Source organism: Palaemon carinicauda, chromosome 8 (assembly GCF_036898095.1).
Source record: "Palaemon carinicauda isolate YSFRI2023 chromosome 8, ASM3689809v2, whole genome shotgun sequence".
In the NCBI taxonomy this organism is placed as follows: Eukaryota; Metazoa; Arthropoda; class Malacostraca; order Decapoda; family Palaemonidae; genus Palaemon; species Palaemon carinicauda.
In genome coordinates, this window is record NC_090732.1 from 116,803,071 (window position 1) to 116,817,221 (window position 14,151).

The window sequence follows — 14,151 nt, forward strand, 5'->3', positions numbered from 1 at the left end:
ACAACGAAAGTCTTAAGTAATTAATTTGCAAAATAAACTTGAACCTACACGAGTGAAAATCATCTTCTGGACTGGCTATTCATCTCTTCAATGCACAAATGAAATATAAGAATAAACCATAAATAAACTATTATATTTACTCCACACTAGACCCAGCTTCATAAGAAAATATATATATATATATATATATATATATATATATATATATATATATATATATATATATATATATATATATATATATATATATATATATATATATATATATACACACACAGTGATACCTCTACATACGATCTTAATTCGTTCCTTGAGCTGCTTCGTATGTTAAAACAATCGTATGTTGGAGCAAAATTCACAAAAGAATACACTGTAATTTGTTTAATTCGTTCCTCAGCCTAAAAACCCATAATAACTCCTTAATAAATTGCTACACATAATTACACATAACATTAATACAATTGAATAATACAGATATATCTAAAAAAAAAATAATAATAAAGGAATAATAAATAAAAAAAGGGGTTTTTATTAACACTATACCTTAGAGACAGGCCAGCGCAGGTGTGGGGACTGCTACGCAGGAGGAGACGAAAGATCAGCGAGGAGGTAGAGACGGCGACTGCGATAACGTACCGTAACTTACTCTAACTTACACTACGTGAACTTTAACCTAACTTAGCTTATTTTTTCTCTTTTTTTTATATTTTATATTTTTTTTTTTACATTTTTTTCTTTTCTATTTTTAATTTTCATCACTTTCACTCGATTCTGTCTTACTTTTCTTTGCTTCACTTTCTTTCTCTTCATCATGATCACTAGACCGTTTCGCAGATTTTTTAAAGAAACTATCGAGAGAAAGTTGCTTGGTACGGCTTTTGAAAATTTTCCTAAAGTGTGTTAAACAAACATCATCGAACTGCGCAACTACACGGCAAACCTGAAGTTTCTGTGGGTGATGCTTATCGATGAAATCAACCACGTGTTGATGATATGCCAACATGTTTTATTTCAGCCGTACCTAAGATGTGACCTACCTCCTCGATCTCCTCCGACTCACTCAACTGCGCTTGGAACTCATCATGCTGCATGGCTTGCAGCTCCTTGAGTTCCTCGGTGGTGAGCTCTTCATGATGCTCATCGACGAGTTCGGTGATGTCATCTTCATCCACCTCCAGACCATGGACTTGCCAAGGGATACAATCTCTTCGACGTCTTCCTCGACGGCAAGCACAGGTCCAGGCTCGGGGCCAAACCCTTCGAAATCTCTAGGAGCAACAGCATCAGGCCAAAGCTTCTTCCAAGCTGCATTCAGTGTCCGACGAGTTACTCCCTCCCAAGCCTGATCTATGATCTTTAAGCAGTGCACGATATTGAAGTGGCTCCATCAAAATTCACGCAAAGTTAAGTTGGTGTTTTGCGTGACATTAAAGCACTGCTTAAATAAGTGCTTGGTGTAGAGCTTCTTAAAATTAGAGATGACTTGCTCGTCCATAGGCTGGAGGATAGGGGTGGTATTCGGTGGAAGATACAACACTTTGATGAATTTGTATTCGTCGATGATATCATCTTCGAGTCCTGGGGGGTGAGCGGGTGCATTGTCCAAACAAATCAAGCACTTCAAAGGCAAATTCCTCTCCTGAAGGTACTTCTTGACAGCAGGGCCGAAAACTACGTTTACCCATTCCACAAAGATATGCCTAGTGACCCAAGCCTTAGAATTAGAACGCCATAGAACATGTAGCAGGTCTTTATTAATTCTATGTGCATTAAATGCCCTAGGGTTTTCGGAATGGTAAACTAGTAACGGCTTAATTTTGCAGTACCCGCTGGCGTTGGCACAAAGCGCAAGAGTCAACCGATCCTTCATTGGCTTATGTCCAGGCATTTTCTTCTCTTCAGCAGTAATGTATGTTCGACTAGGCATCTTTTTCCAAAACAGACCGGTTTCATCACAGTTGAAAACCTACTGCTCTAAGTAGCCTTCCTCCTCGGCGATCCTTTCGAACTTTTCAACAAAGTCTTTAGCAGCCTTGGTGTCTGAACTTGAAATCTCTCCATGCCGAACAACTGAATGAATCCCAGTCCGTTTCCTAAATTTCTCGAACCAACCTCGAGACGCCTTGAATTCCTCCGTCGTACGATCGGTTGACCTCTCCCCCGCGTCACCACCAGAGTCTGCCGCCTTCAAGTCACAATAGATAGCGCTGGCCTTCTCACAAATGATCGTTTCAGTGATCGTATCGCCAACCATCTCCTTGTCCTTTATCCAGATCAACAAAAGGCGTTCCATCTCTTCCAGGGTAGGGTTACGATGTTTAGAAATAATCTTGATCCCCTTCGAAGGTTTCACTGCTTTAATGGCTGCCTTCTGTTTTAGGATCGTCGAGATCGTAGACATATTCTGGCCATATTGTTTAGCCACATCGCTAACACGCACACCTCGCTCATGCTTTTCTATTATTTCTTGTTTTAGTTCTAATGAAAGCATTGGCTTCTTCCTTTTCTCACCACTACTACTTCCTGAACCGAAACTAAGCTTTTTAGGACCCATGATTATACGTAAAACACAAAAACAAAACGTGAAAAAGGAAGATAAAAAGCACTGTTAATAACTGAGCGAATAGAGAAAAACCACACGATGCGCACGAGATGAGAGGACTGATCAAGGCGACGCTCGATTGGCGTCCCTCCGATGTGCTGCCGTCTACCGGCGTAAACAAGAAACTACGATCGACACTTCGAGAAAATTCCACGCGTACGCGTATGATCTACGTCGGGTGTTGGAGCAAGACTTCGGGTGTCGAGACAGAAATTTGGTCGAATTTTATTTCGGATGTTGGAAAATTCGTATGTAAAGACAATCGTATGTAGAGGTTCTACTGTATTTATATATACATATAAATATATATTTATGTGAAGAGACCATTCCGACCCTACCACCTGACCTGTCCTGCTGAGTCCGTCTGCCAGGACTTTCCTCTTTCCTGGAATGAACCTGGCTGTTAACTGAATGTGTTTCATTTCGGCCCATTCCAGGATTTGAGCCGTGAGGTCGCACAGTTCCCTTGACCTTAAGCCTCCCTACTTTTTGATGTATGCTACCACCGTGGCGTTGTCGCACATGAGTGCCACAAAGTTCCCCCGGAGGAGATGGCCGAATTCTGCCAGGGCTTTCTGTACTACCATGAGCTCTAGAAGGTTGATGTGCCGGGTCTTTTCCTACATTGACCATTTCCCCTCTGCTGTTTCCTCGAGGAGAAGAGCTCCCCACCCCTCCTTTGATGCGTCTGTGAAGAGCAGCATCTCCGGAGGGGCTCTCCGCCGAACGGAATTCCCTTCAACGTGTGACTCCTGTCGGACCACCAGAGAAGCGTGTCCTTGGAGGAAGGGGACACCGGAACTATCTTCTGCGGGGACTCCTCCGCTGACCAAAGATCCTTCTGGTTCCACTGGATTGGTCTTAATTTGAGCCTGCCCTGTGGGACCAATTTTTCCATTGAGACCAGGTGACCCACTAGCCTCTGCCAATCTTTGGCCCTCACCGGAGTGCCAGCTAGGAACGGACGAATCACCTGGTCTAGGTTGTCCAACCTCTCCTGGGAGGTGAAGGCTCTCGTCAGTTGGGAGTCTAGGACCATCCCCAGGTACGTCATCCTGGTGGTGGGGACTAACTGTGACTTCTCGAGGTTGATCGTGACCCTGAGGTCCTTGCAGAACTGCAACAGAAGTGAGCCTTGAAACTTTAAGTCTGCCTCTGAGGCTGAAAGTAGCAACCAGTCGTCGAGGTACCTGATCAGCCTGATACCCTGTTTGTGTGCCCAGACCGATACCAGGGCGAACACCCTCGTGAATACTTGTGGAGTCGTCGACAGACCAAAGCAGAGGGTCCTGAACTGAAGGGTCTGAGAACCCCACCTTACTCTGAGGAATTTCCTGCAGGAGGGGTGAACGGGAATCAGGAAGTAAGCATCCTTGAGATCCAGGGACATCATGAAATCCCCTTCTCTCAAGGCAGCCAGTACCGACTTAGGCATGTCCATTTTGAAGGGAGTCTTCTTGATAAACTTGTTCAGGGCCAAGAGGTCGATGACTGGCCTCCAACCTCCCGTCGCTTTCTCCACCAGGAAGAGCCTGCTGTAGAAACCTGGGGAAGGCTCGTAAACAGGTTGTAGGGCTCCCTTGTTCAATATGGCTTCCACTTCTGCTTGCATGGCTGCTCTCTTCTCCGAGTCTTTGGGCGCTAGCCACTCCGCCCGATGTTCGGGGATCAGCGGGGGCGGATCTGACAGGAAGAGAATCCTGTATCCCTCTCTGAGGACCGTCACCGTCCACGGGTCTGCTCCGTTGTCCCGCCATGCTTGCCAATATCGTTTGAGGCATACCCCCACCTGAGGCGTGGGAAGGTGTAGGGGCCCTCTCTACCTATCTCCTCCTAGGGAGACGGTTGGAATGGCCTCTCCTTGAGCCTGAGAATTTAGGCCTAAAGGAGGCCTGAGGTTGGGCACCACTCCTCCTGGAGGGCCGAGGGGATTGGTGCCAAGAAGAGGTGGAAGCTTCCTGCCTAGCTAGGGGCGTAGAAGCTCTTCTAATAGGAGGCCGTCTTGCAAGTTGTTGTCTGGGCTCGGCCGTAACCTTCATCTTGCTGACCCTCTCTATCGTTTCAGCCACTGCTTGAAGGGGGAACACAGTCTCACACCAAACGGGAGAGTTCCTCAGGAATTTTGCTTCCCTCATGGGGAGCCTACGGGGCAACCTGTTCAATATAGTGTCCCTTCTCCTCAGGACCCAGTTGGCTGTCTGGGTAAAGGACTGAAAGGTCAGGAATTTCATAGCCTTGCCCCCCCAAGCGGATTAGCTCTTGCAAGAGCGCCTGATTTTCGGGGACTGACACGTCGTGCGCCTGCTGGAAGCCTGCTAGGGTGCAAGCCCACCAGTCCAGCCAAGAAGTGACATTCACGATGTCCTGTGAAGTGTCTTCCATCATGGCGGCCTACGCTTGCGAGAAGACCACCGGTGCGTTTAGGCTACGTTCATCAGGGTTGCCCTGGTTCAGGGTAGCGACCGCTTCCTCCAAAGTGCGGGGCCCAGAGTGTCGCCCGTCAGGCACATAGAATTTCTTCTGGGTCTTAAGACCCGAAAGGAGTTTGAAGGAACCCTATGCCCTCAACGAGTTCTTCGGGCCTGACACGAAACGGTCCACATGCTCCATCCCCAGGGCAACATCGGGAGCTAAAGGTAGGGTCAGAGATGGTTTCTGCTGGACAGGATTGTCAACCATCCTGCCCAGACCTGAGAGCCAAGCCTGTTCCGCTGCTGGCTGAGGCTCATCCAACCTGTGGTGCTGTCGGATAAGGGCTCACACCTTACGGTAGGACGAGACCTCGTCCGGAGAGCACTCGCCTGAACCCAAAAGCTCGTCCACAATCTGCACCTCTATGTCGGAAGGCTCATTAATCACGGAGGGACCAGTGGGAGCGGAGGCATCCCTCCCCTCCTGGCAGGGCGATGGATCGGTTGCCTCCGTCGCGGGTAGAGCCGCCGGGGCGGAGGTAGCCGTCATGGGTCTACCCCATCCCAGGGTAACCGGGATGGCGCTAGTCGATGGTAGAGGCAGCGGCGTACCCCGAAACTTGGCCGGAGCCGCTGCGATGAAACGTCCTGGAGCTGAGCTGCTGGGTCTAACCTACGGAAGTTCCCGACCCACGGGTGGAGCCGCCGACTTACTAGGTCGGGGCAACTGAAAGTGTGCCAACAGCCGCACCCGACAAGCGGGCGGGGCCGAAGAGACACTGTGCAAGGGTACGGAAGCGGCTCTAGCGGCCACCGAGGCAGGCACTGGAGCGGCGACCTTCTTGCTAGATTCACGCCGGTGGCGAACCACCGTAATATACCTCTTCCTCGAGGAGCTCCTCTTCTTGTATCTCCTCCTTGAGGACTTCGACTTCTTCTTGGCCGGGCTGGCGTGGGAGCTCGGTCTCCTGCATCTGGACCGCTTCCTCTTCCTCCTTGAGTCGCGTCCAATAGAACTTACCGAAGAGTAGGAACTGTCGGAGGAGTAGTCGTCCGAAGAATAGGAGCTTGCCGAGTCGTCTGTCTCAATGACGAGCCTCCTAGGGGTCCTTGGTCTGGATATCGGGGTCGAGGGTTCCATGAAGTCCGGTGGAAGCGTAGCCGAGGGCGCCAGGGGTGAGCGGATAGCAGGCCGAGAGGCGAACCAGCCTTCGAACTCCTCCTCTTGTCTCATGGGGGACCTGAAGGGCGTCCTAGGAGCCGTCCACACAATGGAGTCGGGGTCCGATGAACACGTGGGCTGCCTTTCTTTATCCCGACCACCCCCGGAACCCGCTGAACCTGAAAAACACAGCCATGACGTGGGGGTAGGCGCTGTTTCTGGGTTCCCCCACACAGGGTCTTTACCCGAGACGCGTCATGCGGGCACCAGGCCTTCGTCTACAACACACACTTCTGCCATACTAGCAGACCCCCCCTCGTCTACGTAAGCCCCTTCACAACAGATTCCCCGACATCAGATTCATGGGGAACGGCAATGGGCCGTTTCCCTGCAACGGACTTACCTCGTCCCCTACTCTGGGTAGGAGAAGGTGAAGGAGAACCTCTCTCCGACTGCGCTGAGGGCGACGTTCGCAGCGAGGTGAGGCCCGTCTTCTTAGGAGATTTCTTGGACGCCTTCTTCTTCTTTTTGGAGAACAAGGTTTATTACATCTCCGGCCAAGACTCGCACTCCTGGCACGTGGAGGAAGGTGAACACTTATTACCCCGACACGAGGAGCACAGCGTGTGCGGTTCGACCTCGGGCTTAGAGAGCCAGGCTCCACAAGACTTACCAGCTTGGGGCCCGGGACAGTGACGCTGGGATTCCATAGTGGAAAGCGAACACGCAAACGACACAAAAACGCAAGGGAAAGGTGAGGAACACAACGAGAACATGTGTTACACAAGGGAACACAAGAGATGGAGAACACAAAGGAACATGTGGTACATAAGGTGATCAGACGGGATACGTGAGAGAGCGGCGAGATGTTATCTACGCCGTGACCAGACACTTACTGACGATCTAACAAGCGCAGCCTCACGCGCTGACCCCGGGTCGCCCTAAGGCGAGTATCCTTCCGCCCCGGAGCGCCCCGACAAGGTAACAGAGAGAGGGGGAACTACGCAAAATTCTTGGTCGGTAATTGAGGAGATCCCAGATCCTCCTAAGAAAGTAGTTCGAGGTAAGTACTCCGTGTTAGAACAATTATTTTATTAGTACATACATACATATACCAAGGCACTTCCCCCAATTTTGGGGGGTAGCCGACATCAACAAATGAAACAAAAACAAAAAAGGGGACCTCTACTCTCTACGTTCCTCCCAGCCTAACAAGGGACTCAACCGAGTTCAGCTGGTACTGCTAGGGTGTCACAGCCCACCCTCCCACATTATCCACCACAGATGAAGCTTCATAATGCTGAATCCCCTACTGCTGCTACCTCCGCGGTCATCTAAGGCATCGGAGGCAGCAGCAGGGCCTACCGGAACTGCGTCACAATCGCTCGCCATTCATTCCTATTTCTAGCACGCTCTCTTGCCTCGCTCACATCTATCCTCCTATCACCCAGAGCTTCCTTCACTCCATCCATCCACCCAAATCTTGGCCTTCCTCTCGTACTTCTCCCATCAACTCTTGCATTCATCACCTTCTTTAGTAGACAGCCATTTTCCATTCTCTCAACATGGCCAAACCACCTCAACACATTCATATCCACTCTAGCGGCTAACTCATTTCTTACACCCGTTCTCACTCTCACCACTTCGTTCCTAACCCTATCTACTCGAGATACACCAGCCATACTCCTTAGACACTTCATCTCAAACACATTCAATTTCTGTCTCTCCATCACTTTCATTCCCCACAACTCCGATCCATACATCACAGTTGGTACAATCACTTTCTGAAATAGAACTCTCTTAACATTCATGCCCAACCCTCTATTTTTTACTACTCCCTTAACTGCCCCCAACACTTTGCAACCTTCATTCACTCTCTGACATACATCTGCTTCCACTCCACCATTTGCTGCAACAACAGACCCCAAGTACTTAAACTGATCCACCTCCTCAAGTAACTCTCCATTCAACATGACATTCAACCTTGCACCACCTTCCCTTCTCGTGCATCTCATAACCTTACTCTTACCCACATTAACTCTCAACTTCCTTCTCTCACACACTCTTCAAAATTCTGTCACTAATCAGCCAAGCTTCTCTTCTGTGTCTGCAACCAGTACAGTATCATCCGCAAACAACAACTGATTTACCTCCCATTCATGGTCATTCTCGTCTACCAGTTTTAATCCTCGTCCAAGCACTCGAGCATTCACCTCTCTCACCACTCCATCAAGATACAAGTTAAACAACCACGGCGACATCACACATCCCTGTCTCAGCCCCACTCTCACCGGAAACCAATCACTCACTTCATTTCCTATCCTAACACATGCTTTACTAACTTTGTAGAAACTTTTCACTGCTTGCAACAACCTTCCACCAACTCCATATAACCTCATCACATTCCACATTACTTCCCTATCAACTCTATCATACGCTTTCTCCAGATCCATAAACGCAACATACACCTCCTTACCTTTTGCTAAATATTTCTCGCATATCTGCCTTACTGTAAAAATCTGATTCATACAACCCCTACCCTGTACTTCTAAGATTGCATTCTCTGTTTTATCCTTGATCCTATTAATCATTACTCTACCATATACTTTTCCAACTACGCTTAACAAACTAATACCTCTTGAATTACAACACTCATGCACATCTCCCTTACCCTTATATAGTGGTACAATACATGCACAAACCCAATCTACTGGTACCATTGACAACACAAAACACACATTAAACAATCTCACCAACCATTCAAGTACAGTCACACCCCCTTCCTTCAACATCTCAGCTCTCACACCATCCATACCAGACGCTTTTCCTACTCTCGTTTCATCTAGTGCTCTCCTCACTTCATCTATTGTAATCTCTCTCTCATTCTCATCTCCCATCACTGGCACCTCAACACCTGCAACAGCAATTATATCTGCCTCCCTATTATCCTCAACATTCAGTAAACTTTCAAAATATTCCGCCCATCTTTTCCTTGCCTCCTCTCCTTTTAACAACCTTCCATTTCCATCTTTCACTGTCTCTTCAATTCTTGAGCTAGCCTTCCTTACTCTCTTCACTTCTTTCCAAAACTACTTCTTATTCTCTTCATATGAATGTCCCAATCCCTGACCCCACCTCAGGGCATTGGTGCACAGTATTATTTGCAGACTTCTAATGCTAAATTTCACTTTAGGACTTGCACTTTTTAACATAGTATAATTGGCAATCTTTAATGCTAAATTTCTCGCTTTCACTCATTATTAGGGGATTTTTCGCAGTTACAAAATTTGAAGTCAAATTCAGTGTTTTTGCGTTATAAGAAAAACACTTTGACTGTATTAATAAAATTCATGTTCATATAAAAAAAGATTGGTAATACACATTATAAAATGGACTTCTTTGCCTTTTTTGTTAACTGAAATTGTGATTCTGTACGATTTTGTATAATATATCATCAAATTTAACACAGGTTTTCGATTAAAAGAATTTTTCTGTCCAAACACGATGAGGAATAGCTTCTACTGACTGCCGAGAATGATGCATAGGAGCTCTTTTCTCCGAGTCGTGCCCATACCTCAACGCTTCTCGTGTCCAGTTTACCCTTACTCCTTTTACTCTTTGCATATAATTCTACTGACTCAAGATCAACTGCTTTTCAGTGTCTATATCTTAAAACTTAACTTATACTCTTTTTAGTCCATCATCTCATAATCTGTACAGGTATTTTTGTATGACAATAACAATGATGATGATGATGAAGATGATGGTAATAATAATAATAATAATAATAATAATAATAATAATAATAATAATAATAATAATTATAATAATAATACATTAATGCAATCTGACATCTGACATCATGGATAGAAATAGAGAGAGGAATGTGCCTAGGATGTGTTTTGTCCTCAGATCTATTTGGAATATATAGGGAAATCATCTTGAAACACAATAGGTATGGAAGGAATTAACGTTGGAGGAGTCAATATAAATAACATTCATTATGCAGCTGACACAGTGATCATTACTGACACTGCAGAAAAAGTACGACTTCTGGATACAGTGAACAGAGAGAGTGAATTAATGGGACTAAAAATAAATGTAAGAAAACCTGAAGTAGTAGTGGCATCAAAGGCCCCAGAACCCCCAATATGCATTATAACAATAAATAACGAAAGAATAAAGCAATCAAACAATTTTGTTTACCAGGGTAGTATGGTGACTCAAGATGGTAGAAGAAAATAAGAAATAAAGGAGAATCCCGATAGCCAAAAATGCCTTTAAAAGCACAAAAAATCTACTGACAAATAATACAATTGGTACTCAAACATGAGTTAAAGTTTCAAGAAGATATGTATGGTCTCCTCTTACGTATGGATCAGAGAGCTGGGAAACAAGCTGAGTGCAGTAGAGATGTGCTTTTAAAGGAGGGTGCTCAGAATATCTTGGAGGGACAAAGTAGAAAATGAGGAGGTGATAGCAAAGCCTTGGAGTGCAAAGAGCAATAGTAAAAGAGACAACTAAATTTTGTTGGGTACATCATAAGAGAGAAAATAGAGCACTTATGTCTCACTGGGAAGATAGAGGGGAGGATATCAAAGGAGAGGAAGAGGATAAAGTACATGGACAGTATTGTGATGGGCTTGGAGGGTAATTATAATTTAAATCAAGTGACACAAATGGCTCGAGACAGGGAAAGGTAGAGGCAACTGACCGCCAACATCCAGGACACGGCACTTCAGTAAGTAATCTTTAAATGTGTTACATTGGAAAATGTTCATAATATGTTACAATAAAAAAATTACTAAAGTGAATCATAGGAATGCATCACCTGAAACTAAAAAATTGAGGTTCCAAATCCTGTAGTCGCAGACGGTTCCACAGTTGATGGTCATGGTGCTTAAGGTTATTCATTAACCGCTTCATCATCGCACCAATGCCCGATTCACTTTCATCCAAAGTTCGTATGAAGAAGTCTCGTATTTCACCCATCAGCGATATAAAACACCAAAAACAGTCTGCTTCTGCCATAGCTGATATATTATTTTGAAATAAAAATACTAGTAATTAAACAACTTGAATAAGGAACTTGACTCGGCTAATGTATTCTAAAGGTTTTAATCACAATGCTAAACATTCATGAAAACATATACTGCATTTATTTCAAACAATAAATTGCTGACAAACCTCAAAACAACTGTATTTACCTCGAGTTTCTAAGTTGGGATCATTAGCGAAGGTATAATAAATTGGACCTATAATTTCATTCATTCCCTGGACATAAGATTGACCAGGGTTAAGCTTTGCATATATAAAAAGTATTCTTTCTACAACTTCCCAGTGCGCTTCAGAACCTGGAGGTAATGGATGATAATCTTCCACTACAGATGAACGGCAATTAGTAGACTCAACCTACATGAAAAATGCAGGACAACGATCAGTATATAGCTGCACGTATAAAATCCCTGGTTTTGAACAAGTTAAAATTCTTGCACTTTTAAATTACTGTATATCCATATAGACAATTTGCACACAATGCACATATAGCTACATTCCTGAGGTGAGATAATAATTGAAGTGCATGCATAACATTACTTTGATTTGTTATAACTCCATTAATCATAATATATGCCAATATTCATGTCCAGAATACTATCAAGTTCACCAGTCTTTTTCTCTGTCAGACAGAAGGTAGTCTCTCCACTCATGAGCCCATCTGGAGCCTGAGGAATGTCTCAATCAATTGTTCCCATGTTATTTACTTTACAGAGCATGACTTTTCCTGGACCTATTAAGAGTTACTTTTCAATTTTTTTATACATTACATAGACTATTATTTAATTTTGTGTTTTTCCTCTTTAATGCACTTAGTAAATACAAGAGATTTCTGCCTTTAGCAAGTGCAATCCAGTAGATGGTACCATCTTTTGGAACCATAGGTTCATAAAAAGCAGCTCTTCATCATCAATCTTTCAATCACCTTTAGAATTTAGCTCTTATACAGTGCTTGCTCCATTTCAGTGTTTTGTGAATACTTTCACCCTTCTATAAAAAAAATTTTCTTACATGTTAGCAAATTGGAAGTGACCCTTTTCTTTTCCTTATCTTGCAGCAATGAGAATGTGCAATATGTTTTGTTTCATTGCTTTGTTTTTTATCTCATCGGGAGATTTCAACCTCAGTTAGACTTTAACATTCATGGAAATTAGATAACACACACACACCAGCTAATACTGAAAATCAGCGAATAACTGATGCACCCCTTAACTACTCTCAAAACTCCCTACATCCTTATATAACTAAAAACTTTTTCTATCATAGCCTTGAGAAAAGAGATATACAGTAAAGTTATATTATTCATAAGTATATCAAACCACTACAGTATTCACATTTATATAACACCAGATATAGAACAACCCCTTGATAGAAGGCAAAATGCCAGATATCCCATTCTGTACCTTTCATTGCACCGAGAAATTCTGTTCAAGTTGTCTGATGAACGGAAACTTGCAAGCACTGTAAATGTCCTTCAGGTCTATAAAAGCATAAGGTCTCCCTCTCTGACTGAAGACAGCACAGACCGCACCATCTACATTCTGAACTTCATTTGACGAACAAACTTGTTCAGTGGAGATAGGTCAATGACCAGTCTCCAGCCCCCGGGTCAACTTTCCCACCAGGAAGTGTTGGTTGTAGAAGCCCGGAGATCCATCTCGAATGACTAATTGTGTTCTTCTCCAACATACCTTTCAACTCTGCCTATAGGGCCAGGGCTTTCATAGATGTTGGATGCTCTATTGGAACAAGAGATATGGGAGAACAGTGGTCCAGAAAAGGTATAAAGCACAAAGCACTATAAGGGTAACCCAATGTGGAGAAATAAAGTCGTGATCGTAGATAAGCGGGACGACGACTAGGAGAAGAGTGGAACTTGCATTTCAGCAGCATGTAATGCTACCCAGCAGTGGAGTTGCCAAGTAATCTATTATAGTTGCAATTGAACCACATTTTCCCTTTTTATTGTCTGGTCATAGAAAATTGACATTAGCAGTAATCCATGTAAATGACTCCGAAATTTTATCAGCATAAGAATAAATATTGCTTTACACACTATGGGTTTCATTCTTACTACAGTATGTACAAAGACTTCTTTTACCAAAGTCTTTGTTCTAGACTGAAAACAGTCTCAAAGAGGTTTCATGGATCCTAAAGGCTTAAGAAAATACTGAAGCATAAAATATCTCAACCTTCAACCTTAATAAGAATTCAATAATATACAAGATTAGAGGGGCTGCGATAAAATAAACTATGGACTCAGAGCAACAAGTTTCCTTATAAAAACCTGTGAACCACAAGAGAATGCCTGCCTATCAGGCCCATGATTCTTACTGCCTCACAGTCTACAGAAAGGAAGAGCTAAGGAACTGATAAATACCAAAGGATCCCGACACAGCATACTGGATATATCATATTTCATCTGCCTGGCAGTCAACTGACTGCAGAACCTGGGAATATTTAGGATGAGAATTTGGCATGTACAGTATATCATTAACAGGTTTATATTAAAAATCATTATTATACAAATACAGTATTCGGCATTTGAGTAATTGCACCTTTAGCAATTCAATGCCCATCAACTATCTTATCCAGAAAGGATCTACACTTGTCAAGTTGATATACCTTTGTGACACCCAAACCCCTTCGAGTAACTGTTGAAGCTTTGAGGCTTGAGTATGTGACACGTCGATGCAATCTTTCTACATCTGGATCATCAACTATCAATTTGCAAGGAAAATCGGTGCCCCGCTGGAAGAACATGATATCCGGACACAGTCTCCTGTAAATGGTGGATTATTTTAAGAAGTGATCTGCTACTAATCTTGAAAAAGTAAACACGATTGAAGATGTCACAAATAATGTAATACAGTACTGTATTTAAACAGGAAAGTTCCAAACAAATTGAAGAGATTGATAAG

The 14,151-nt window shown here is 44.1% G+C and overlaps 1 protein-coding gene across 1 annotated transcript in view; it reads right to left on the minus strand.

Annotated features, from left to right (window-relative positions):
* LOC137645849 (TBC1 domain family member 13) overlaps positions 1–14,151 on the minus strand; it is a 124,707-nt gene that overhangs the window by 55,920 nt on the left and 54,636 nt on the right. Inside the window, exons 5-7 of the mRNA XM_068378832.1 lie at positions 13,856–14,012; positions 11,383–11,587; positions 11,007–11,208 (exon numbers count right to left, since the gene is read on the minus strand). Of these exons, the coding sequence (XP_068234933.1) occupies positions 11,007–11,208; positions 11,383–11,587; positions 13,856–14,012 (564 nt within the window). The remainder of the gene's footprint in view (positions 1–11,006; positions 11,209–11,382; positions 11,588–13,855; positions 14,013–14,151) is intronic.